This window comes from Muscardinus avellanarius (assembly GCF_963383645.1).
Source record: "Muscardinus avellanarius genome assembly, chromosome: 6".
NCBI classification, from domain to species: domain Eukaryota; kingdom Metazoa; phylum Chordata; class Mammalia; order Rodentia; family Gliridae; genus Muscardinus; species Muscardinus avellanarius.
Genome location: NC_137791.1, coordinates 43,353,389 through 43,381,377, shown reverse-complemented (window position 1 = coordinate 43,381,377; position 27,989 = coordinate 43,353,389). Strand labels below are relative to the sequence as shown.

Here is a 27,989-nt window from a genome sequence, read left to right as displayed (position 1 = left end):
AAGGCCAAAACACCACCACCATCACTACAATACCAACACAAGAGGATGAAAAATTAATTGCACTATCAATTGCAATATCTGACCAAAGTAATTTTGTTTGGTGCTACTGGGGTTCCTGGAAACCCTTCTATCTCTGGGCTACATTCCCAGACCTATTTTATGCTTTTTTTTTTTTTTTTTTTTTTGTCTTTTTGGAAGTAGGGATCAAACCCAAAATGCCACGCCTGCAAAGCAGGCACTTTGCCACTGAGCTACATCCCAGCCCTATTTTTTAAATTTTTGATACAGAGTCTCACTAAATTGCTGAAGATGGCCTTGAACCTGCAGATCATCCTGTCTCAGTCTCCTAAGTACTAAGATTATAAGCTTGGATTATAATCATAGTGCCTGCCTCAGAAGAAAAATTTAAAAATTCTCCTCATAAGAATTAGAAGTTTCCAGTATTCTCTCTTTGAGATCATTAAAAATAAATAGGTACTACTCACATTAACAAACAGGAGGAATAGTGATTTTTTAAAAAATGACAGACTTAGATCAAATAAATATTTTGTGTGAAGCAAATATAAAGTATAGAAATTCAATTTGTTGGGAAGAGGAATTTGGGAAATATAACTGCTTTACAAAGAGATTTTGAATAGGATTGCTTTAAGCAGCAAATGTTCCTGGTACGTTTAAAATATGGTGATTTATGAAAATCTGATTCACACAAAACTTTACAGGAATACATCTGTTATATAAATCTATGCTCCTCACCTGTAATTTCCTCTGGAGAGAACTGAGTGATAATAATAATAACATGCTCACATAGTTCTTCATTATATATTTTAAAATGTTCTCCCCTAATTTATTGCATTTGTCTCTGGCAACCTTCTAAGGCTGCCATGGAGGGTATTATCCTCCCTTCACAGATGAGAAATTGAGAGGTTAAGTGACTTGCCCAAGGTCAGACAGACATTCATTAATTTGCTGCTCTGAGTGATGTAGTTTTAACAGGGTAGTCAAGGAAGTAAGCTCTCCCCTCCTCTCATTTTAGCCAGCTGTGAAGGCTATTAAAAAAGAGGCGGATGAGCTCACAAATATAATGCTGAATGAAAGAAGCCAGACACAAATGTGTACATACTGTATAAGTCAATTAATACAAAATTCAAGTGCAGGCAAGACTAATCTATGGCGACAGAAATCAGAACGGTGGTTACCTTTGGGATGGGGACTGGGAGGTCAAGTGAAGCTTAGGATAACATTCCAGATATTGATCTGGTCTGTACATAGTTAGGTTTGTGAGAACTCACCAAGCTATACACTATTACCTGTCTATTTCCTTTATAACTGCAGAAACTTTTACTTACAAAGGGATTTTATATCTTTAAAAATAATAATCTAGAAGAACATTAAATATGGGTATCACTGGGACGCTTGTGATTTTAGTGAAGGTTCGTGGCTGCATTTTAAAAATGAGAATATAAACTAAATCTTGGTTTTAAAGAGAGAAAAAATAATCAGTGTTACCTGCATTGAGGAAATTTCTATATGAATTGGGAAACTGAAGCACAGTAAGATATTAACACAATTCATTTAGAACTGAGTCGAACATACGTAGTTGTGATGTCTACCTAGGAACTGGTGTCGCTCAGTGGTGGAGCACATGAGGAGCATGTGCCAAGTTCTGAGTTCTAAAGCTCCAGCACCAAAACCCCCCAAAAACTAGGAACTGTGGGAAAATGGGATTATGTTGTTATTCACACAGTTCAACCTTCAGAGTATATATTTAAATTCAAGGAAGTTAAGAATATGATTTTTTTAAAAAAGATTCACTTTATTATAGGACATTATTGAGATGCTGTGTTGGGCATTAGGATCAAAAGCCGATGCCAGTATTATGCAGTGTAAAGAAGCTAGAGACAAGCAAGGCTCTTGAGAACCCCAAGCAGGTTCTGATGGAGGAATGCATAAGTGCAGTGCTTTGGGACTATTCTCCAGGACAGAAATTACAGGTGCATTCAACTGCTTAAAGTAGCTTCAAAATTTATACTGCAGCTTTCTAAGAATCCTTCAGACTCTGTAACATGACAAGCCAATGCTGTGTTTCTTCCTCTTTATCTTTTTTTCCCCTATGTGGTACTGGGGTTGAACCCAGAGACACTCTACCATTGAGCTACACCCCAGCCCTTTTAATCTGAAACAGGATCCTGAGGCTGGCCTCAAACTGGTGACCCTACTGTCTTTGTCTCCCAAGTACTGGAAGATAGGTGTGCACCCTGCACCTGGCTCTAAGGCTGCTCTTCTACCCAGTTACAACTGAAGACAAATGTTTTCATTTGTAGTTTCGCTTTCATTTTTAAAATCTATTATAGTACTAAAAATAATCTGTATCAAACGTCTATCTTGCTATTGTAGGTCAAGAACAGAGACTATCCAGGTGGTGGTGAGATCTGGTCCCAGGTGCTTTTATTCCATTAGCAGTCTTGAAAGACAGCTGCCAGGGCTGGCTGGGTGAGCGTCTCCCTAAGAGAGCGCTGCTCAAGGCTTCTCACTTTTGAACTTTCCCCCATTCACACTGTGCTTTCATTCCTGACCAATTGCCCTGTGTATTAGCTTCACTCAAGTATTTTAAAAAATAAATTTATACCCTTCCCATCTGCATGCTGAAAGCCACACATCATACAGCATGGACACTGTCGAGCTTATTAGGGTTCCTGCAGGCCACCTCCCTGCGAGTCTCTGGGCCCACCTCTTCTGCATCTGGCATGGGTTTGAGTCCTCTGGCATTTGGGTAACAGGAGAATTACTCTGTATTTTCCAATAGCGTTCAAATCATCAAGTAGGTTAGGAAGGCCGCTTGAGAGAGACAAGGAGAGGTGGCTGAGGACATTCCCCTCCTGAGTGCTAAGCAAACTGACCAGAGCTTTCTACCGGCAAAGAATAAACAAATGTTGAAGAACGGGTCCTATCCTGTCTATGCAAGGCCATGTGAAATCACTGCAGGACTTTTTTTTTTGCAGGTCTGGGGATGGAACCCAGGGGCATTTGACCATGAGCTACACCCCCTGCCCTATTTTTTTCTTATTCTTTATTTTGAAACAGGGTCTCACTAAGTTGCAGAGGGCCTCACTAAGTAGCTGAGGCTGTCCGCAAACTGTGATCCTCTGGTCTCAGCCTCCCAAATGCTGGTATCACAAGTGTTCACCACCACTCCCGACTGCAGGACCTTTTTTAAATGACAGAGCTCCAAAAGGCACCTCTCTCTCTCTCTCTCCCTCCCTCCCTCCCTCCCTCCCTCCCTCCCTCTCTCTCTCTCTCTCTCTCTGGACAGCCTCACCAGTAGAAAAACTCCTTGAATCTCTATTAAGGTTTGCTTTGCTAATTAACAGCTACTCTCACCGAATCCCTTTGAAAACGCACCTCTATTTAAACAAATAGCCATACTGTTCAATTTAATCTTCCTTGTAGCAGAGCTGCTTAAATTTCCTTCTCTCCTCAGACCTTCCATCTTCCTGCCACTCTCTCTACCTTTAATCTCCGCTTTTTCTCTGCATCGCTTCTGAAGATGTGGAGCCTCTGGGCCTCGACATGCAGTACACAGGTCATATTACTTCTTTTATGAATTTTCACTTTTTGTTATGGATTATACAACAGATACATTTGTTTCACATAGCCTTGACCATAGTTTTTAATAAACTGGCCTTCCCTTATTTTTAGGGTAGAATAAAATAAATTGAGATACTTGCCATCAAGCCTTGTTCTCCGGGTTTCCCTGGTTCACCCTTTAAAAGAAGAGTTATAATTTTAGTAATATATAAACATTCAAAACAATTTCATTCTCTTTTCTTTTTCTCAATACTTTGCAGGACACATGAATATCAAGTGTTTTTTTTTCAGATTAAATGGGGGGATATACACATGGCACAATCAAGAGGGCTAATAGTCTGTTATCAGATGCACTTTATAAACATCATAGGATTTTCAAAAATAAGTCTAGGTTCTCATGACCTCTTTATGATGCCATCAGAGTATGAATGATATCTTCTTTATAAGAACTCAGAACTGTCATATGTAGGACAGAGAAAAATTGATTTTAGTTCAGGAATTAAAAAACAAAATGATCAGGTATTGATTATTATTTTATTTTATATTTTTTGATGGTATTGGGGATGGAACCCTTCTACCTCTGGGCTACACTCCCAGACCTATTTTATATTTTTATTTGGAAACAGGGTTTTTTATTTTTTTATTATTTTTTTTAGTCTTTTTGTTTTTGAAACAGGGTTTCATTGAGTTGGGAAGGGCTTCACTAAGTAGCTGAGGCTGTCTGAGAACCATGATCCTCCAGTCTCCACCTCCCAAATGCTGGGATTACAAGCATGTGCCACCACTCCTGCCTTGTGTTTTTTAAATTTTAAGTGTAGAAAAATTTTAAGATAATTTATTGTTTGTGTAGGAAACTGTATGTCTTAAGTGAATAAATGATAAGTAAACTATTTCAGTTAAAGGAAAACATAATTTTGACTTGTTTATAGCTTGTCACCTCTTATCTGTTTGTTTCTTTTCTGTGTATGTGTGGTAGTAGGGGTGGAACCCAGGACCTTTCTACCTCCAGGCTATACTCAGACCTATTTTACATTTTATTTGGAAACAGGGTTTCACTAAGTTGCTGAGAGCCTCACTATATAGCTGAGGGTGGCTTCGAACCTGCGCCATCCTCCTGCCTCAGCCTCCCAAATGCGGGGATTACAAGCGTGCGCCACCACGCCCGGCTTGTATCTTTGTTTCTTAAAAGTAACCTTTACCTTAAATTTGATTTCTACTAGAGTCCATGATGCTCAGTCATCTGACTAATTTTCTACATTCAAAATGTTTTGACTAGCTTATCTGAAGAAGTACTTTCTGTTGGCAAACACAAATCAATGTGAGAGCTTTAAATATCCCCCAAAACTGTGTCCCTATCTTGAGGCGTACCATCCCAGGAAAAGGTGGTGAGATATTAGCAGACAGTTTTAGGGTTAAACCACTATCTTTGAAGGTTCACAAAAGCAGTCCTAACAACCAGCAAATCATGTGCTGAATGTCCATTCCTCATTTCACATGAGAAAATTTTCAAAAAGGGGAATGGGGCTTATGAGATGGTTATCTTGGAAAAGTGATAAAAAATAACCCTATATTTTTTATAGAGAGATTCACTCTTTGAAAAAATACAGAAATATCTACATATAAAATGGAAAGAAAATCTGCTCTAAAAAGCAATGATTGGTAGCTGATTTTTTTTTCATTTCAAAATTTTCTACTTTGTGAATAAATATTTTCATTATTACATTTGTACTATAAACACTAATGAAAATAAGTTAAACTCGTGTGTTAAATAAAATTAAATTCAGCACTAAATCTTAATTTCTACTTCTAAAGTCACACTATTATTCTAATTTAAAAATATTTTCCAAACCATTCTTCCTGTGACCTCTACTTCTATATAACTGATACTTGACTAAAAGTATTGAGGTCACTTTTAAATTATTTCTGTTAATAAACTTCACATATAGCAGACAAGTGACATTATAATCACACCATGTTTTGGCCATTAATTTTGCCGTTCTTATTAACAATTTCTTTTGGTTCAAGCTATTTACAGGAGATAAAATATTGGAAAGTTTTACCTCCCTCACTTTCTATAAATAGTATGGGGTCTTGTTGCATCTGCCACTGACCCTTTGGAAAATGTTATCAATCACTTGCTTTATTTTTCTAACTCATTTGTGGCAGAGGCTTGCCCTATGACAGGCAGGACATGGTGACATGGAACAGCTCTAGTCACGAACTTCAGGAGACTTACCTGAAAAACAGTTTAGTGCTGTCTCCAGGTCTCTATGGTTAGCATGGGTTCCAGTGGTTGAGTGGTAAGGTGGAATGTCACAGGTAGTGTCCTGAAATGCTTGGACTTTCCCATCACGCCACTTCCCTCAGCCCCTCCACTGAGCCGACCCTGTGGCCCTACAGACCATTGCACCCTGCCCCATTGTAGTTCTCAGCCATCAATACAAATCAAATCCTGTGAGAACACTGATCCAGAAAGCAACTCACGGGCACTCCTGGCATTCCACGGGGGCCATCTTTTCCTGTGTCCCCAGGTGGCCCTCTTGGGCCTGGAGGGCCTGGGGGTCCTGGAGGGCCCGCCTGTCCTTGGTCACCCTGGATTGGAGAAGGAACAGGCCAACAATAACCATGAAAGATTAATACCCAGATCTTCTTTTCAGCACTTTAAATTCATATTCTCTATTCCACATTTACACCATGAGAAGAACCAGAGCAACCATAAACATTGCAACCTGTAGGCAATTTAACTGCCAGCAGGGAGCCAATAAATATTCATGCTGGGTGAGCTGAGTAGATGCTAGTAAAATCAAAGTAGCTCAGAAACCAGCACCACAGCTCTTGGAAAAAGCATATGTGTTAACACTATATTCAGTGCTGGCATAAAACTTTTGCATATCTTTACAGCAATGCTATATCTATTATATTTACCTTGTTTAATAAATCACCACATTTATAATTGGATAAATATATTTACTTTTCATAATTTCCAGAATTAATCATAAAGGTCCCTATCACACTGCACAACCATTTATAAATTATCAGATAGCAAGTTTAGAAACTGGAACTGGTACTAGTAGCAATTTAAGTTTTTAGTTTAAGAAAAATTAGATAGGCTTTCTATCTTTTTGTTCCAGTACTTTCACAAACAATTCAAATGCAGCTCACTGAATATAATTTTGTTCTTAGATATTTGTAAACGAAGACCCCCCACCACCCATGGCCCACCCACAAAGATAAACAGTAAAGCCACAGTACACAGCAATAACTGAATGTAAAGAAGACATCAGACTCCAGCAAGAAGAAGCACTACCTTAATCAGGCGGCGTTTAATGAGCTGCTGATCAGCAGAGAGAAACCCATGATTGATTTTAGGAAACACCATCTGATCAGTCAGGTGAGGTCAAAGGTTGAAGTTCAGAGGTGAGAGAGTTGAAGAATAGACATCAGAAGGCCCCAAGAGAGAAATAAAGATATACACATTAGATTTATAATGACCATTAAACAAAACAGAACTGGCACTTCTGTCTGACACCAGACCCTCTGGCTCTTCTTGAAAGAAATATAACCAATGGGATGGTGAGACCAGATTTTGAGTTAGAAATAAATCCTTTCATACTCCATCATGTTGGTATTAGTGGTGGGTCATTTGAGCATAGTCCATTCCCAGAAGCAGGTGAGCTGGGCTGAGCCTGCCTCTGTGCTCTGAGCAGAAAGTCTACAGACAAAGCACCAGTTCCGTTTCCATCAGACTCGTCAACCAGCATAATGTGGAATGAACCCAACTGCCATTTATGGATTCCCAAAGTTGAGAGTACTTAGAATCATTTCAGGGACTCAGAGAATATCACAGAGCATTAGAATGCATGCAAATCAAATGACGGCGGTGTGGCATCGCCCGGGATATTTATGACCACCTCTTTTCATGGATGTGCTGGAGGTCAACATCTTTTCTCGGGTCTGATCAGTAGGACCCCCTCCCCTTGATATACGTGACCTCAGTGGTGCAGCTGAGGCCCGGTACAGTCACTGGCTGTTCCGAGGAGAGGAGGCCACCAAGCAAGCGGATGCAGTGGTTCTTGCTCACTCTTATGCTGGTTGCAGCTCTGACCGAGCAGTCGTGAATGTCAATCACAAACCTTGACAGTGAGGATCTGATTACTGTGCAGGGCAGCAACCGTGGGGAAGCCTGGCAGGCCCTAGGGACACGGCACAGCACCAAAACAACACGACACAGAACGTCACACAGACATTTCACTGGCGGACAAACCAAACAAGCACGTTCCTAATCCTCCCTTTCCTAGCTCAGGCCTTGAGCACACCATAAACAAAACCAGACACCAGGGGCCCCAAGCGAACCAGCCATTCTTTAACGTATGGGCTGGTGAGCGCCCCTCGTGGCAGGTACAATGGGATGTGCTCATGCCTGGGTGTACAGTTTCTGCTCTTAACATTTCTGGAATCTTCCTTTTGAAATGTTAGTACAAAGTGGGGATAACTGCAGACACTGTTATGAAAACAACACTGTAATTACCCTCTGTTAATATTCTGTTTACAACTCAGGACATATAACACACATATTAATTCTTTTTTAAGACAACAGTGAACAGAATTTTGCTGTTGAATAAGAAATATTCCTCAGAATAAGTGCAACATGCCTCATAAAACAGGCTTGGCCCCGCAAATCAAAACTTCTCTCTCCGATCATAAGATGAATCTCAGGTCTTCTGTTTCAGAAATCCCTGCAGAGGTGGTAGATGGAAATCTGTCTCTTATAACATGTGTATTTCATGTCAGGGGGATTTATGGCCACACTCTGCAGTAATCACCTCTGTCACGTAACTTTTTCCAAAAGAACTTGACAGATCACACAGCCCCTTAAAGAAGAAAAGTGGTTTGGAATCCCTTAACCATGGAAAATGGGGGAGACACATTTCAGAGACTTGTGCTTCTGTAACCTGTGAGTATTAACTCGTCCTCACAGGTCTTATCAATTGGGTCAGTCTGAGAGAGAAATTTTGCCTTTGGTCCATTTAATTTTTGACAACATGCGAAATTGAATAATTTTGGTCCAATTCTTTTTTACATATAGAATAAATTCACCATACAAATAAACCTCAGCGACACATGGTCTCAAGTTTCTAAGGGCTTCTTTTCTGTTCTTCCTTTCTTCCTACCCAATTCTATTTTGAGAATATTTTTTAGAAAAGGCCAGAATGCTTGTAGGCTTTTAATATTTTGTGGATATTTTTCTATTTTTCCCATGTTAGGATATGTTTTCTTAAGAAAGCCCTAAAATTAGGTGTATAGTATGAATATATTTTTTAGTCCTGATGCCTTTGATCCTCATTCTTTAATGCTATGACTTCTTAGTTAGCAGAGCAGAGCAAATCTTATCCCTTTGCCAAATCTATTCTGATAAGGATAGTAAGTGGCTAGGAGTTTTGAGGTGACCTGTGTCCTCATTTTATTCTAAATGAAAGTCCTTTAAACAGACTCTGTACAAACTCAGAAATGTTACAAGTTGGAAAACAGATGTGTACAATTTGCTTTTGTTTTACTATGGAATAAGAGTTTAAAATGTTATTAGATGGTAATGTGCCAGCATGTCCCCATCTGTGACTCATTAGCCCAATACTACACAGTCAGGATTTTATATAGAAACCTCATATTTATGTAACAAAGAACAAAAACAGATACAAATAAGAAGTCTATGAAGGATCAGAATCTTGATTTGTGGTGATAAATCATAATGTCACTTGAAATCAGATTATCTAAGAAAATAATTTTAAATTAAAAACCTGTCACAGTACACATGGTAGGCCTTACAAATGTTTTAAAATTCTAATGCATAAATAAGTCACTTCTTGTACTCATATTTGAGCATGATCTCCATACTCTATGATATTTTCAAAATTTTCACCAAAAAAGCATTACATTTTATAACTTCTTAGTTTGGATTCCAACTTAATGACACCTAAAGAGAATTCTACAGGCAAGTCTCACCGCAGACAGCTCTTTTTCCCCTAACAGGAAATCTTTCTTTGAGGAAGCTGATCTTAATTCCTCAATAGTCTTAATGTTGACAATGCTACCAATTAGGTGCCACAAGCTACATTTTAAAGATTTCATACAGATTTTCAGAAGCATACATGCACCAAATAAAAAGAGGACATGCAAAAAGATTCTTTTGAATACTAACAATATCTTAGAACTTTTGTCAATATTCTAAGACTCTGTGCTTTTTTAATTTTTATTTTATTTTTGCGGTACTGGGGATGAAACCCAGGGGCATTCTACCTCCTAGCAACCCCCCTCATAGCCCTACTTTTTATTCTTTATTTTGAAACAGGGTGTCACTGAGTTACAAAGGGCCTCACTAAGTAGCTGAGGCTGGCTGTGAACGATGCTCCTCCTGTCTCAGTCTCCCAAATGCTGGGATTACAAGCGTGCACCGCCACGCCTGGCTCCTGTGCTTTTTAAACTGGGGTTAAGTATGCCTCAGGGTAGCAACTTACTTCCATTTTTTTCTGGGAAGTATTTAAAGACAATAATAAACATGGTATGTTTTCCTGAAAAGTCATTTTTAACTGAAGGTAAATAATTTAAACATTTTATGTAAAGCAAACACTGATAATACTCTGGTAAAATTTAAAAAAACACCATTTGATGGTGGTCATGAACCCCACTCAAAGTGCAGCCTGTAGATCACAGATAGACACTAATTCTCTGCTTCTAGGAGGAGATAGTTTGGAAAGCTCTAGTGCTGAATCCTTATCTCCAGGACATCCTTACCTTGTGGCCACCACTGCAAGGCTCCTCTAACTATTCATGCCGAGAATGTACTCTTCATTACCCATGCCATGTCCCTAATGTACTCTTCATTACCCATGCCATGTCCCCTACAGCATCATTAGTCATAGTCTTTTCCAAATAAGTAAAATGGACATATTTTACTTGGTTTTGCATCTCAGAAAACTTGCCTGGTACACAGATGGCTTGAGTGGGTGTGGAAAATAAAATTCATCTCCAGAAAAACATGGAGAAAGATTCCAGGAATAAGCTAAAATACTGAAATAATTTGTACATATTTTCAGCTCCAAATATTTCAAATTATTAAAAAATTAGATGTACAAGGGCATAATACATACTACCTTATACAACCCAAGTTCCCTCTTAGGAGCATAAACATTCAAGACAACTGCATGAATCTTCGTGACATCCTGTGTGTATGTAACCATCTTTGGACCAATATTTTGACAGTGTTCCAGGAGGGGCTATAGCCCCTTCATTACCTTCTAGAAGGAAAGATGCATATGTACCCCAAAGGAATGTTGAACAAATAAATAATTCATAAGAAATGCTTCTACTTAGCAGCCATAAATTCAAGCTGTTAGTATCACTTTTATTGTATACTCAGTAATGATGAGTGTTATATGATTGCATTATAGTGAGAAAATTTTGTGTTTTGTCACAAGTATTCAATAAAGCAGTAAGAGAGCCAGAAATGCAATTCCAGACTTTTAATTCCAGACTTTGTCTTAATGCAGTTTATGTGTTTATGATCATTTCTTTCCACTTGTCTTATAATTTAAGTATTAGAAAGCTTAAAAATTGACTAACACTCAACAAGATTTAAGGAGTATTTGTTGAGTGCCTTCCACGCAGTGTTCACTATGCTGGACCTTGTAGATTGAACGCAAGCCAATCCCAAGTTCACAGCATTAAACTTCTAGTGGGGAAAGAGGGAGAAATAAGCAGGCGGTAACTACACTGAGTAATATTTATTATAATGGTGAAATGGAGGAGCCATGAAAAATAAAATGTTCATCCGGGTGTGGCAGCACATGCCTGTAATCCCAGTACTTGGGAGGCTGAGATAGGAGGCTCACAGGTTCAAGGACAGCCTCAGCAATCTCATGAGGCCCTGTTTCAAAATAAAAAATAAAATATGGTTGAGGGTGTAGCCCAGAGGTAGAACGCTCCTGGATTCAATCTCCAATAACACACACACACACACACACACACACACACACACACACACACCCATGAAACAAACAAACAAAAACAAAAACTAAAGGAAAGAAAAAAATGTGCACCGAACATAGGTTCTGAGGACCATAACAGATTTTACACTTTCCAAGTCAGGTAAATGATGTGTTCGAGTTAGGTGCAGCATGAGTAAGACATGATGCCACAGCACGATGCTCCAGTAGCCTACTACTGGGACTTTTGTCCCAGAACTCAAGGAGAGACAAATCAATAGTTTCAAGGATGATTAAAGAAGCAAGAGTCATAGGATTTGTAACTTTGCTAAAACCATATTGGAGAATGAGGAACAGAGGATGCTGGAGCAACGGAAGGATGGCAGAGAACACTAGGGAGAGAGTGGGTATTTGAGAGGGTGATGTTACAGATGATGAATTCAGTTAGGGAGCTGCTGACCTCGAGTTAAGGTTAAGGGGTGGAAGTTGGACATACGCATAAAAGAGGAAATAGGAAGATCAGGAGCTGTATGCGAAGTCACTCTGGGAGGCAATGTAGAGAATAGACCTAGGAATGCTTGGAAAGACTTACATTGAAGAGATAAGTAGAAGAGGCAACTACAAAGACAATGCATAAGAAGTGGTTGTAGGAGCAGGAAGAATGCTAACTCTCCCTAAAAAATTCTATATAGGCAAAAGACTCAAACTGACAGACACATACACTTGTATATTGCATCATTAATTTTGCTGTATACGTGCACATGAGCCACAATGACAACAGGCCAACGATGAGTCATGTCACTGACAACAGATGCTCACAGAGAGTACTCCTGAGGTGTAGAGGTAGGGAGAAAAAGATAACAATTATCGTAATAACAAAGGGACCTCAACAGCAAATCATATTAGAAGAAAAATGTGTTATGCTGAAAAATGAAAATCTCCAAGTTTCTTCATAATGTACATTATAATGATTCTGTTTGCTGAAAATACATCATGCATTACAACATAACCATTAAGTGGGCATATGTGCCGCATAAATAAAGATAAATATTCCTGGAAGATGATAAAATGATTTCTAGCTAAGGGAGACCAGATGGGGAGCTATTATAATAGAATGCAAAAATATTTAGGTAAAAGGATAACTTTAGTTTAACAGCAGGAACTGTGAGGAGGCTAAATAAAGAAAGAAGACATTAGGAGAAAGAAATTTTCTGCTAGATCATTTTATATTGCTGTAAATGGCATAGTCTCTTAGTCTGAAAAGAAAAATCAACTATATGAAGCTAAGTAGCTCAAAGACTCCTTTAGACAATCAAATAACATGAGAACTGGAGCCTGTTAGAATCAGTATTTATAAATGATGGAAAAGGATTGACCCATCAAAGCATTAATTATAAAAAAAGCATTAAGCTTCTATTGAATATAGTATTTTAACTGATTCAAATGTTAATTTTTATAGATATTCTCAGTCTAGTTCTATTATATCCTATCATAAAATTTAACCCATGTCACTTCAGAAACTATCTTTTTGATAAATGTAAATTTTACAAATTATGTAAAAGAGAAAAATGCAGTCTTTACATTGAGAAATGTCATTAAATGGTATGGCTACAGTTGGGCATGGTGGCACATAGTACTTGGGAGGCTGAGTCAGGAGGATCATAGGTTCAAGGCCAGCCTCAGCAACTTAGTGAAGCCTTGCAGAACTAAGTAAGACTGTGTTTCAAAAGGGGGGGGGTGCTGGGAGTGTAGCAGAGAAGTAGAATGGCCTTTGGTTCAATCCTCAGTCACAAACACACATACACACACACACACACACACACACAGATATGGCTATCTTTTTTTATCATAGTATATGGGAGGTTGAGTCAGGAGGATCACAGGTTCAGAGCCAGCTCTAGGTTTAATCCCCATTCACACACACACACACACACACACACACACACACACACACGGCTACCACAATGCTAATTTGACAAACTACAAAATACTTGTGCATAAGCACAAAAATGGCAGATAAATTCTAATGCTGACAACTGCAAAGCATAAGAAAAATTTTCTAAGCTATACTTACAAGTCAAAAGGCTTAACTTATATATGGTATTTTAAATACCATATGTAAGAGGTTGCTAAAAAGGATTGTTGTTAAAAAGGATTGTTGTTAATGCCATATATAAAAGAGGTTGTTAAAAAGGATTCCCTAATGACATTTTCTATGAAAGAACAAATATAAAACCCCATGACAAGAGGTAGAATTCCTGAAGGAGGGTTGCCCTGGCCTGAAGGAACCAGAGAAGTATAGACACAGGATATGGGGGAGAAAAATAAACAGCTTATATCTGGGAAGGTGTATGGAAATAACATTTGTATAAATTTTATTTATATAAACTTTGCTATTATTGGATCAGAGAGATTCTCTCTAAATGAACATCCAGAGGACAGTCCTGTCTTAGGGTTTTAAAATAACAACTAAAATAATAAATAATGACAATAACAATGATAACAATGAGGATGATGGTAATAACAGCGGCCAACACTCATGTGACACTTGTGCTGGGTATTATTCTAAGAGCATTAGAAGTACTAACTCTACTAACTTTCTCTCTTGCTTTTTTTTGTGGGGGGGGGGTTATTAGGAATTGAACCCAGGGGCAATTTACCTTTGAGCTACATCCCAGCCTGTTTTTAAAATATTGAAACAGGGCATCAGTAAGTTGCGGAAGCTGGGCTTGAACCTGTGATCCTCCTGTCTAAGACTCCCAAATAAGAGTCAGTCAGCCTCAGTCTCCCTCTCTCTCTCTCTCTCTGTACTGAGAATGGAACCCAGGGGCATTCTGGGTTAGAATGCCATACTCCAAGCCACGCCCAGCCCTATTTTACTTTTATTTGGAAACAGGGTCTCACTAGATTGATGAGAGTCTCATTACATGCTGAGGTTGTCCTTGAACCTGCAATCCTCCTGTCCCAGCATTCCAAGTACTGGGACCACAAGCATGCAGCAAATAGTAGCTCTCTTAATCCTCACATTGACCATTTGACAGATGAGGAGGGCCAGACACAAAGGTGCTAAGGGTTCTACCCGTCTAACTGTGAATAATCAGACCAAGATTCACAGACTGGGCATTTGCTCCTGAGTCTATTTTTTTAAAAATTGTATTTTCCATAAATGTTGAGTCTCTGTAACTTTGTTCCCACTCATTCATTCACTTATTCAAGAAGGATTTAGTAAGATACCTATACGCAGGGAACTACTTCAAACACTGAGACTAGAGAAGTAAACAAGTAGACCTGATCCCAGGCTTCAGTGACCTTTGAGGGTAAACCAAAGAAGGCAGACAGTAAACACCTGTAATCCCAGGATGTGATTTAAGGAAGCCAACCCTAGGGCAGAGTTAGGAAGAACAAATTAAAAATCAAAATATAGTCCATGATTTTTTATTTGTAGTTCCAAAACCCAAAGTCCCTGAAGAAAAAAAAAATTTCCACAAGTTTTAAGTTTGTGCAAACTTGTGCGGCCACAAAAACTTACTTGAACAGATGTGAGGCTATTTTGGGTACCTAATAATCCTTCTCAGTGTGAGTGTGCAGAGTCTGATGGTTTGATTACAGGGTTTCTGTTGAACAATACACTACATGTGAGCGGCACTAACTTCTTGATTCTAAAGCTCTGAATTCTGAAAAGTATTGGGTCCTAAGGGTTTCAAGAAGGGACTGTGAGCTTAGTTCAAAGGTCATTTGCCAGAATGAATGATTATAGAAGTAAGCTTTAAATGTAAAACAATGAATTTGGTTTCAAACAATGAAATATGCTAATACAGGCTAGTATGAGAACAGTTTAGCCTAAATATGTGGTGATATAATTCGTGCATTATAATTTGTAGTAATTAAAATATATTATTTTGGTTTATATTTAATTGGGATTAGCCTGATCAATTGTTATCTGGTATATAACTTTTAATTAATTGCATTTATGAATAATTATAGACAATTAACTAATAATTTATTATATATTTATAATTAACATGTGTTACAAGTAAATGAAAAAGAAGACCTGTGAAAATTCTGTTTTTTATGTAATAAATAACACTCTTTAACAGTCTTGTTTGGAACATTAATTTGATTATCAAACACTGCATAATAATTTGCTTAGAAATGCAAAGCAAACTTTTAATACAACCGTGTATGAATTTCATGCGTATGCATTTGAAATACAAATTTTTGAATTGTGGAGCTCCAGCCAATAGTTGTGTAATTTTCAAGGAGTCATCCTTTAAGGTGGTAAAGAATCAATGTGCAATAAAACATGCACACAGCTGGCAGACAGGCTTAGCGTGGATAGGGAGAGAGGAGGGTCAAGCAAGTGGGGGCTCATTAGCTAGCAGAGAACACCTGATACTGAAGGGAACAGGGGTGTTTTTCCTGGAGCCTGTGGGCAAAGTTTGACTATTTTAGTACATTTCACGCTGAGAGAGAAAGCCAATGTATCCTGCTGTTTCAATAGAAACTGATTTTAGTGTTCTGACCTAAAGAGTATTGACTAAGCTTCCTTTGTATGGGATTAGACTGAGCTCACTTAAGTGTTGTGTGCACGTATATTCTTATCTCTCTCTAACCCAGTATGATGTTTAATGACAGTGTACCAGTAAAAATATTTTAAAAATAAGATAAAAAGTAAAGCTAGACATGGTGAGGCAAACCTGTAATCTCACTACTCAGGAGGCTGAGATAGGAAGATGGCAGGTTTGAGGACAGCCAACTTAGACTCTCAGCAACCTAGCAAGACTCGGCTTCAAAACAAAACAAGACAAAAGGGCCAGGGTGTATCTTGGAGGTAGAATGCCCCTGTGTTAAAAAATAAAGATAAATAGAAAACAAATAAATAAAATTCTTTGTGTCTGCAACTCTGGATGGCAGTTTCTTTTCTTATGCCAAAAGAACAGGTACATGGCCGACAGCCACTCCATAAAAAAGATGCTGAAAGTCCATGGGACTCAGCTACGAGGAGATAGCCATCATTGCATTTCCTGCTCCACCTATGAAGTTCACCATCACCCATAAGTAAAGTTTAGCCCATAGTAAAGGTCTGCTATCTCTTAGGACAACTAAACTTTTCAAAAGTCATCTTAGCAACAAAAAAATAATGGAGTATTTAGTAGAAACATCAAAGAGTACTATTACTTATCCTGGTACTATGTCAGCTGTCTCCTCTACTAGTTAATCTGGTCCTATGTTCCAATAGTCCCCTTTACATCCTAATTTTTACTGTTTCCCAGGTTTTGTTTAATTACCTAAAACTAAAATAGATCCTATGGATTAAGGATACTCTTGAAATTTACATGTTTTTATAAGAGAGACTATAAATTAGACATATCTGAACATCCTGTAATTTATATGTGATGTCACTTTCATTGGAGTAAACTCAAATGACTGCAAGGATGCAGCAGATAAATAAATAAAGAAGCAGGTTTAACATAAAAGGAAGTGAAGGAAGTAGGGCCTGGGCTGAAGAGAGGATGCAGCTCAGATTAAAAGGCACAGTCACTGCTCAGCAGATTTTGCAACAGAAGGAAGCTCAGGCTTCACTTACAGGAGGAGGAACCAGAAATCCAAGTGTTGTTTGTTTTGTTTATTTTTATTTTTATTTTTTGTGGTACTGGAGATGGAACCCAGGGGCTTTCTACCTCCGGGCTATATTCCCAGACCTATTTTTATATATTTTTTAAATTTGGAAACAGGGTCTCACTAAGTTGCTGAGAGCCTCACTAAAACTAAGCAGCTGAGGCTGGCTTCGAACCTATAACGATCCTCCTGTCTCAGCCTCCCAAGTGCGGGGATTACAAGCGTGCGCCACCACGCCCAGCTTGTTTGTTTTGTTTAAATGGATGCTTCAGATTTGAAATGCAAGCTACCAATTCAAATTTAGTAAAAATATTTTATAGTCCAAACATAGATTCTGAAAGTCAGGGATCTGTCAGGGGTGGGGGGCATGTTGGAAAGATTCAAGGGGGCAGTAGTATCACTGGGTATATTTGGAGGTCATTGAATAAAAGCTAGGGGACTATAGAAGCTTTGTAGTCTGTGCTCTTCTTTTCTTTCTTTCGTTTTTATTGGGGGGGGAGGATAGTGAGACTTAAACCCAGGGGCATTTTACCTCTGAGCTGTACCCTTGCTAAGTTGCTGAGACTGGCCTTGAGCCTGTGATCCTCCTGCTTTTGCCTCCCAAGTACTGAGATTACAGGTATGTGCCACTGTGCCCAACAATTTTGTGCTGCTGAATGTGGAATCAGAACCAAAACATCTGCAGTAGGTCTGGGCATGAAAAAGGAAACAGCCCCACTGAGGGGATTTTGTTGCATTAATATTTGAAGAAAGGGCCACAAGCTCTCATTGCATCAATCTTATTGGTAATTCAGAGCACCGATTCTCAAGTCATACACACTCCAAAATATGCTGGTTGTGCAGTACCGCTAAGAAGAACAGAGCAAGGTATAATTCCTTTTTAAAAGGAAGTAATAGATCCCACAGTGATGGATCCTTCTGGAAAGAGGCCCACAAATTGAGCTCTTACTGACAACAGCTGTGTAATCTACATGAGAACTATGGTTTCTTTGAAAATCTCAGAACAGAATTTTCTGAATTCTGTGAAATTAAATCTAAACTTTATAATGATATAGATGTTAGAAATCACAATGTGAAATTTCTACTTTTTCATTTAAATTTCTACTTTTTCATTTTAATTTCTGGTCATGGTTGGTGATGAAATGCAGTGCATTTTTTCATTAAGTTGCATATCACATACTAGAGCATTACAGTATTTAATTTTTAAAAGTGATACATATTTGTACACATAATTTACTTGCAATAACTATACTAATAACATTTGATTTTTTTATATCTCTAATTTCCTTATATACTCTTAAATTTTGAATACTTAAATGAAATGGGCCAGCCAAAAATGTCAAGAATAAAGATTAAGTTGTCTTAATTTTAGAAAGTTGTCTTACAAAGTTACTAGAATTGAAACCACAGGCTGGCACAGCCTGTAATCTTAGTACTTGGGAAGCTGAGACAGGAGAATGTTAGGCTCAAGGCAAGCGTGGGATAACTTACTGAGACGCTACCTCAAAGTAAAATAGGACTGGGGCTTAGTTCAGAGGCAGAGCACCCCCGGTACTCCCACCTCCAAAAAAAGAAGATAAAAGAAAATTACTGGAAAAGGTGGGCCTTATGTGTAATTTTTATGGGGTCAAGTCCCTATTTAAATGTACTTAATATTTATCAAAGGAATTTGTCCATATACAATAGAAGCTAGACTTTCTTTTTATGACTTCTTGAGTTAATTAAAAGCATAGCATGGTCTTTGAATTTAGTAAATATTAAATGCTTTGTGTGCTTCATTTGCCAAAAACTAAAAGAAGAGAAAACAGTGAGTGACAGTGTTCTACACTGGAATGCACACATAACCAAGACCAAGGAGAAAACATTTCTCTGATGTCTTAAAGATCTAAAAGTAATAGCCCAATTTACCAAATACAGATGTGCTTCCTAGATCTTTTTTTCTTGAATGGCTCTCCGATTTCAGTACCCATAAGGAACAGAGTTTGTGCTTTAAAAACCAGGTGGCATCTGGGACACTTAGATAAGGCACCAGTTCTGCCACCTCATCAGCTGCAACTGTTATGACTCCCATATGTGTGTAAAAAACCCCAATCCACCCCCAAGAGAAACAGAATGCATGCCCATCATGTCACTGCTGAAACTGAACTGCCCCGTTTTACATAAGGCACTGTCAGCCATTCTCCTTGGGTAACGTGGATATCAGCAATTATATAACAGAAAGGGAAGCATAATTTATCTTTTCATCCCTCTGGGATAAAGCTTCATAACATTACACCCAGTAGAGAGAAGCTTCAGAAACATCAGCTGCACAATTGTCCGTGATTTTGGCTTGTGACATATTAAGAAAGTAGAAGCTTGGGAGGTTGCATGAAATAAACTTGACCAAGGGAAAAAAAAAATATTCTCCAGGGAAATGACAGAATCAACTCGTGTACAAGGTATCATTATGCAATTTGTGCTCTGTAAGCCCTCCATAAGTCGCAACTAGAGAGTGGACCTCCCCTCCCCTGTCTTTTATTTCATAGGATTCTCTCCATTATGACCATCTAATCAGATAAAAGGAAGTGAAAGTCAAAATAAGGATTAACCTAGCAGAGTGGCATGGAACATCATGATTGGTGTCAGGACCACTTGGCCCCAAAGGATTTGGGAGGAAATTCTAAGAGCAGCAAGAAGAACATTTTCAGCTAGAATCAGAAAGAGAAGAATGATGAAAAATCTATTTTTTGTTAACTAAATAAAATGTTACTAGTTGACAGAAGAAAGCAACAGCAACCAGTGTCAATTTAGTTTCTAATTCTCTGTCATAAAAAAACCCTAAACGTAGCTATTTGAGTTAAAAGTTGACATAAAAGAAGTATTAAGCAGCAAGAAAAGTGAAGAGATTTTAAGTGAAAACTTTGGAAATCTAAATATGTCTTGTTTTGAAGAAATAATTTTCAAAATAATTAGTATTTGCTAAAAAAATTATGTAACCATTCAGCATCATTTTCCACTTGAAGTGGGAGAAGTAACCAGAAGAAAAACCAAAGAACATAAATCCTGCAAAAAAAAAAGACCGATTGGTAAAATGCATATAGATGTAAGTCAAGGCTACGATAGATGATTAAAAGGATGGTTGGCAAAAATTTATTTTAAAATATGTTTAAAGAAACTTTCACCGACATTAAGCACATGTGTGAGAATACCAATGCCAATCTCAGTATCATGTATGGGGAAGGAGAGGAGAGTAGAGGGAGCCTGGGAGGAAGCCCTCCAAGTGCTGTGTGCACGTATGCCACTATCAACTAATACATCTCACTATTATGACGTGAGACTATAATGCACCAATAAAAGTATAAAAAGAATATTTATTTCCTTTTTAAAAAGTGTTATTAGTAGAGTATATATATATATATATATATATATATATATATATATATATATATATATATATATATCTGGATTACAGAAAGAGGTCAAATGTTCCTAGACATCTAACTTGGAAACCAGAACTGAAAACCAAAGTGGACTAATTGGCTGAATGATCTATCCAGATAATAATGTTTGACTGGTCATGCAATTCATGATCTCAGGTCTGATCCATTCTACATTTGGGTCAATGAATCAAACTAGTCCTCTCAAATGACTAATTTCTCAAAGTCCTCTCAAACTTGTGGTCTGGGAATAATTTCTGTCTTATACAGATATCTTATTTCCATACCTATATCTCAGAGCTCCAGAAAATGGGAGAGATGAAGGAACAATAATATTTGGTGGATTGCAGAATCAGCATGCAGAGAGACCTCAGGTAGAGTAGACGTCAAGATGAGTAGATACTAATAACAGTGCAGGGCTAAAACTAAATGCACAGAAAGCAGAGAAAGAACTGGAGATACTGACTGAAAAGCAACAGCACTAAACATTGTTGACTACAAGATAGAACTGCTTTTTAATACTTAGCACTGCCTTTAATTAGACTAGTCTGCTTTGTGAGAGGGTAAGTTGCCACTGGAGGAGCCTAGATAGAACTCAGGATACCCTCAAAGAACTTTTAGGCAGTTGGCTGGCTGTAAAATGGGTTTGTTTTGCAGTTATGAGAGAAAGTTTCACAAAGCACGAAGTGAGTTTCTCTTATCCATATTATCTTCTCCCTTATCACTTAAAAGAAGATAATCCAGATTTATCTAGAAATCCTTCCTGGCATTGCCAAATTATTTTTAATTCTAATAAAAGCTCGGTTGAAATTTCTGTGTTCCCAACAGCTAAAAATACAATAAGAAAAATATTTCAGATGTATACTACTCTTTTCTATAAGTGGAAATATAATATACCTTATATGATGCTTCTTATGCCATCTTCTTTTGACTCTTTGAACCATACCTTCAAACTTGAATCTGTTACACTCAGAGAAATCAGGTTTCAATTTATTTTTATATTAATGAAGGTACAGAAAAAAGGATCAAGTAATATTGACTCAAATTAGTTCTTTCTCTGAATATTTTCAGTATAGTTATAAGGAATAATTTTCAATAATTCATGCACTTGCTTTTTACTGGTGCCCCAAGAGGGCAATTTTGTTAGGAATGTTTATAGGAGAGATATTTCTATTAGTTGAGCGATACAACCAGAACATGTATTATGTGTTAAAACATGACTGCTTCTAGAATTATATTGACTAGTATTATAAAGAAAATCATTTGGCTCCAACAAAAAGCCATGTAAGTAAATTTTTTTGTGTGTATGGTACTGGAGATGGAACCCAAGGGCATTCTACCTCCAAGCTACACCCCTAACCCTATGTTTTATTCTTTATTTTGAAACAGGGTGTCACTGAGTTGCAAAGTACCTCACTAAGTAGTAGCTGAGGCTGTCTGTGAACCAAGAGCCTCCTGTCTCAGCCTCCCAAATGCTGGGATTGTAAGTGTGTACCACAGTATCCACTATAATTTATATTTTAAATTAAATTTTTTTACAGATCGCATAAGATATTAGAATATTGATGTTAAAACTACCAAATATGAAAAAGTATTAATTTTAACCTTTGAGCAGACTTAATATATTAATAAAAACCATCTATGGTACCAAAAATTGACAATCACCAGCATAAAATGAATTCTATGTCATTTGAAATAAAAATATATAAATTATGTTAAAGGCAATATGGTAGCTGTGTTTCTAGGAGATAAATGATTTTGCATTAACTGTTCTGTGACCCACACATCTGAATGTCATAATCATCTCAGAAGAAAGATAACCTTAATGTCTAGAAAGACACACATGTGTAAGGAGGAAGCAGGAGGGGTATCACTGTGTGCAGCACAGACCACGTGCCCCATCTATAGAAAAGGAGTCATCCAGCCTCCGACGAAGTGTAAAGAACTGTGGACTCAGTGGTGCCAAATATGCTCATTTCCCAAGAGAAATAATGAAGGAATGATGAATGATCCAATGTTAAAATATTAGCAACTAATTTGGGCAAACCAAATAAAATTTATCTACTCCTAGAATATAGCTCTCAGGCTATGAGTTTGCAGCCTCTAATCTATCCCCTTGAGAATTATTGGCTTAAAAATATAAAGGGAAGCTGGGTGTGGTGGTGCACGCTTGTAATCCCCGTGCTTGGGAGGCAGAGACAGGAGCATCGCACAAGTTCGAAGCCAGCCGCACTGGCTTAGGAGACCCTGTCTCCAAATAAAAATATAAAATAGATATAAAATAGGTCTGGGAGTGTAGGCTGGAGGTAGAAGGGTTTCTAGGAACCCACATACACACACACACACACACACACACACACACACACACACACACACATATATATATATATATATATACACACACACATATGGAAGATTATACAAAATAGTGCAGATAATCCACTAAGAAAGAAAAAGAAAGACAAGGAATCCCCACCCCCAAAGTCAAGAGTGTTTGTCTCTACCCTGAAAAGAAATCCCACAGAAACTGTGACAGTTTCTCAAACTACAAATCCATTGGCACAGGCCACTTCATTTGACACATTCTAAAAATCTTAAGTTATTCTAACAGTTACTGTATAAGATTCTGGGTAGATACCATGATTCCAACTTTGCCTTCTTCCCTGACACATTTTATTAAAACAACATGGCTTCGAAGTGGAAATAATACCACAGCCCAGTCTAGGGTTACAGCATTGGCAGTCACCATGGTGCTGGGGACATGGCAAGCTGTCTCCATTTCGCCTGTGTTTAACTTTTCTGCCTAAAAATCTAAAATGAAGGGTGAAGCTATAAATCTTCACATTAACTTTCAGAAAAATTCCAGGTATCTGACAGATCTCCAGATAGTCCCTTCTTCCTGTAACTCCTCAAAATTAATTTCCTTTTATATTATTGAATAATTATAAATGATTGCTAAACAAAAGATTATAAGACTGAAAAGCAATTTGGTACTAAGAGAAATATATATATATATATATATATATATATATAGAGAGAGAGAGAGAGAGAGAGAGAATGACTTTCTAATGTTTTCTAGAATTTCCTAATATTGAAGATCTTTTAGCAACTTCACTCTGTCAACACAAAAGTGACATATATATATGCATGTATGTGCGTGTGTGTGTTTGTGCACGTGTGTGGGAGCGCACACATGCACGTGCCCAGGGGTGTTCTACCATTTTTTTTTTTTTTTTGGTGGTACTGGGGATGGAACCCAGCGGCATTTTATCTCTGAGCTACACACCCAGCCCTGATTTTTATTCTTTATTTTGAAACAAGGTCTCACTGACTTCAAAGGGTCTCATTAAGTAGCTAAGGCTGTCTGTAAACCACCATCCTCCTATTTCAGCCTCCCAAATGCTGGATTACAAGAGTGTGCCACCACGCCCAGCTATGTTCTACCTTTAAGCTATACTTCCAACTCTTTATATTTTTATTTTGAAATGGGGTTTTGCTAAGTTACTGCAGACTGGCCTTGAACCTGAAATCCTCTTATCTCAGCCTACCAGGCACTGGAACTACAGGCTTCTGTTACTATTACAGATTATAAATTCTTTAAACAATGAAGACATACTATCAGGGAAATGTAAATGAATTGGTGAGTGGCACACATTTATAATCCCAGTTTTTGGGAGGCCGAGGCAAGAGGATCACAGGTTCAATGCCCATCTCAGCAATTCTGTGAGGCCCTCAGCAACATAGAGAGAGCCTATTTTAAAAAGAGAAAATAGGACTGAGAGTGTAGCTCAGAGGTAAAATGTCTCTGTGTACAATTTCCAGTGCTAAAAAAGAAAAAAAAAATCAAAGAAAATTATTAAATTTTAGCTAGTGGCTTCCTGCCATGTTGGACATCGGTCAGGCTAATGAACACAAAATAATTTCTGGTTTTCAAAACAACAAAGCTATCCTAGTGATCTGTAATCTCCCCAATGGTCACCTCAAAGAACAATTCAGTAGGACAAATATGAATTGAGAGAAAGGTAGATCTGAGGCTGCACAATTTCAAGATGCTGCTATAATTTTGGTTAACTGCAAGGAATATGTCAGGACCTCTGTAATATCAAAATGTTTGTTCCTAAAAGGACATTTTGGCGCTGGCACTCTTGACATGTCTGACTTCCTCCACCACTAAAAAAAACACTATGAAGTAAGATATCTATGAAAAGGCAACTGATTTCTGAATTATGTCTCAACTTTTCTCCCATGTTCAAGTCCAGGCAAATATTCTTCCCTCAAAAACTATGATGAAAAATTCTGTTTGGAAGTCACAATCCATCTTTGATGTAATAGTCAAGGGCAGTCACTGTGCTCATCTAACTTGATTCAGAAACTTGCAATTTTCCTTGTGTGCTAGAACATGCAAGGGGAAAAACTAAGCATTAAATTATTAAAGATTAATTATATTCTCTTTAATACTAAACTGCCACTCTAAATAGAAAGATGCTTTGTAAAAAAGGACTTGAGGAAGATGTAGCAACTTAATCTAAAACATGTAATATGTAGCTTTGAATGTTTACCTCTCTTCTTTTTTATACTTTTATTAGTGCATTTTAATTGTGTATCACAATGAGGTTTGATGTCACACACACACACACACACACACACGCACACACACACACACACACACACCACAGCTCTTGGTATACTTTTCTCCACATCTCACCCTACTATCCATCCTTCCACCCCCTACATTCTAACAAAACTGATTGTGATACCTTTATATATTACCAAAGATAGCCGGGCGTGGTGGCGCACGCTTGTAATCCTAGCATTCAGGAGGCGGGAGATCGGAGGATTGGGGTTCATGGCTGGCCTCAGCTACTTAGCAAGGCTCTTTGCAACTCAGTAAGATCTTGTTTCAAACGTAAAAAAAATACTAAAATATAGCTCGGGGGGGGGTGTCTCAGTGGTAAAATGCCCCTGGGTTCCATCCCCAGTACTGCCCAAAAAACAAATCATATATATAATATATTATTATTAATTATTTATATATATTATTATTAATTATATTAATATATTATTATTAATATATTATTAATATAATATATATAACCCAAGAATTATTCGATCTATTTCCATCCTCAATCCCTCTTCCCCCCTCCTATCCCCTTCCCTCAATCTCCTCCCACTACTCTACTGATCTCTTCCCACACTTACCCAAAGTCTTTTACTTTTCATCTTTCCTCTCTAGTCTCCACATATGAGAGAAAACATAACCCTTGACTGAGAATTAGAGCACAAATAAGAATACACTCACATTTGTATGTGCTTAGAGCTTATGTATGTAAAAAACTTACATTGTGGACAATGGTTTCATGATGTTATAGGCAAGATGTTAGGCACAGATGCTATAGGTATAGATGTGGGTATAGGCATAGATGTTATAGGTAATCATAATTAAATACTCAGATGTGCATATAAAATGTACTTATCATTAGACTAACTCCCACTAGTGAGGATTGATATACATACATAACCACACACACATAAAATGATTCATGGTATAATATTAAAAAAAAAAAACCCAGGCATGGTGGTACACACTTGTAATCCTAGCGCTTGGGAGGCTGAGGATCGCACAGGTTCAAAGCTAGTCTCAGCTACTTAGTGAGGCTCCCAGCAGCTTAGTGAGACCCTGTTTCCAAATAAAATATAAAATAGGTCTGGGAGTATATAGCGCAGAGGTAGAAAAGCCCCTGTGTTCCATCCTCAGTACCACACATACACACACAAAAAACGGGTTGTAATAAATGCAACTGTTTGATATTTCTTCATTTGAGAAACAACTCAGAAGCTTTCAAAAGAACCCAAACAGCACAGTCATGTATCTGGGAGGCAGGCAGGCCCCGGAAGGCTCTCTGGCATGCTCTGTGCTGGGCTCAGCTCCCTTGGTCATACCCTTCATTCCAGCTTCTTACTTCATCAGAGGAAGAATCTCCCCGAAGCCCTCCCGGAAATCACATCAAGTGAGGCCTCCTCTCGGTCAAGAGTCTGGCAAGTTATTTCAAGGTTGGGCCACAATTGAACTAATCTATGTAAACACATTGACTCAGCTTCTAAAAGCAAGCCTGACAAAAGGCCCAAGGAATAAAACATATTAGAAAACAACTGAGTGCATTCTTAATTACAAAAGTGATGGTGTCTCCCTTAGCCTTTTTTTTCCTATTTTATTTTTTTTATCTTGCCAAGAAGCTCAGACTGTTCAGTCTGATGTGTTCTTTTGAATATATGGTGGAAGAGCCAGGAGCTACCGCCTCCTGTCCCCGTGCACTTCCTAAGGTCACTGTCAGCGCCTGCCATTGCACACCACACCACACCACACCACACCACGCATACCACACCACACCGGCTTCAAGCCAGAGCAGCACTGTCACCTGCAAGGACCATTTCTCTCTCTTCCTGCTTACCTACCATGAATTCTCTGACTTGTTTTTTAATTTTAATTAATCATTTCGGGCCTGAAGTTGACTATACAGTACCTGTCCTGGATAAAAGGACCATATTATCTAGTTTTTTGAAGCACTGGATGCTACACAAACCTGGAGGGTTTTTATTTCACCTATTCACCCCTGATTCTTTTATTTACAGATTCATGTTGAATTCATGAACTAAAAACATAGGAGAAGAAAACTCGGAAGTTTTTTGGAGTGTGCAATTGTGAAAATAACAGTGTTACATTATTATCTATGGCTATCATTATTATTAGTTCTAATTAAAAAACACCACTAGTGGCTGGAAATGGTTTCTTTGATGATCAATATTCTTTGAACAAAGTTAAGCAGACTTCTAAGTGATGAAAAGCCAAGCTTCCTCACTCCCTGCAAAGGCACTGCAGGATTGCACTTGACTCAGAACCTTGCAACTGACATCCCCTTCCTACAAAGCCAGTTCTGTTTGCCATTGTGATTTACAAGCTGCGTCTGCTACAAGGAGCTGCTGGACAGATTAGTGTAGGTATGCTTATGAAAGGATGCTGCTGTCTGGCATTAAATGACTTTCCAGGGACGCATCTCATTCAGATCTACAGGAACTGTTCTTCCTGAACATAACCTGTCAATGCATAAGCTGTTGTTCCACCCCTTCTAAAAGGAAGAATTGATAATATAGTTGTGTCCTCCAGTCCCTTTTGTAAATCCCCAAGGCACTGCCCAAATCTGCCATTTCATACTTTCTTGATTTCTATTAGGTTAATTCACTTTCAGCATTTCCAGTGCTGCATTTGGGACTGATGGAAAAAGAATGGTGGCACAAATGTGGATTTTGTTAGTTGTTATAGATTGCTCTATTTTCTACTTGCAATATGCTCATTATTCATAGATATTTGCAACTATAATTTAAATTGGAATTT

The 27,989-nt window shown here is 38.0% G+C and overlaps 1 protein-coding gene across 1 annotated transcript in view; it reads right to left on the bottom strand.

The window, feature by feature from the left end:
* The window catches only part of COL25A1 (collagen type XXV alpha 1 chain), a gene marked incomplete at both ends in the record, with an annotated part of 482,772 nt that overhangs the window by 120,900 nt on the left and 333,883 nt on the right, over nt 1–27,989 (bottom strand). The window contains 3 exons of the mRNA XM_080697535.1: nt 3,726–3,761; nt 6,070–6,177; nt 7,719–7,778. Of these exons, the coding sequence (XP_080553661.1) occupies nt 3,726–3,761; nt 6,070–6,177; nt 7,719–7,778 (204 nt within the window). The remainder of the gene's footprint in view (nt 1–3,725; nt 3,762–6,069; nt 6,178–7,718; nt 7,779–27,989) is intronic.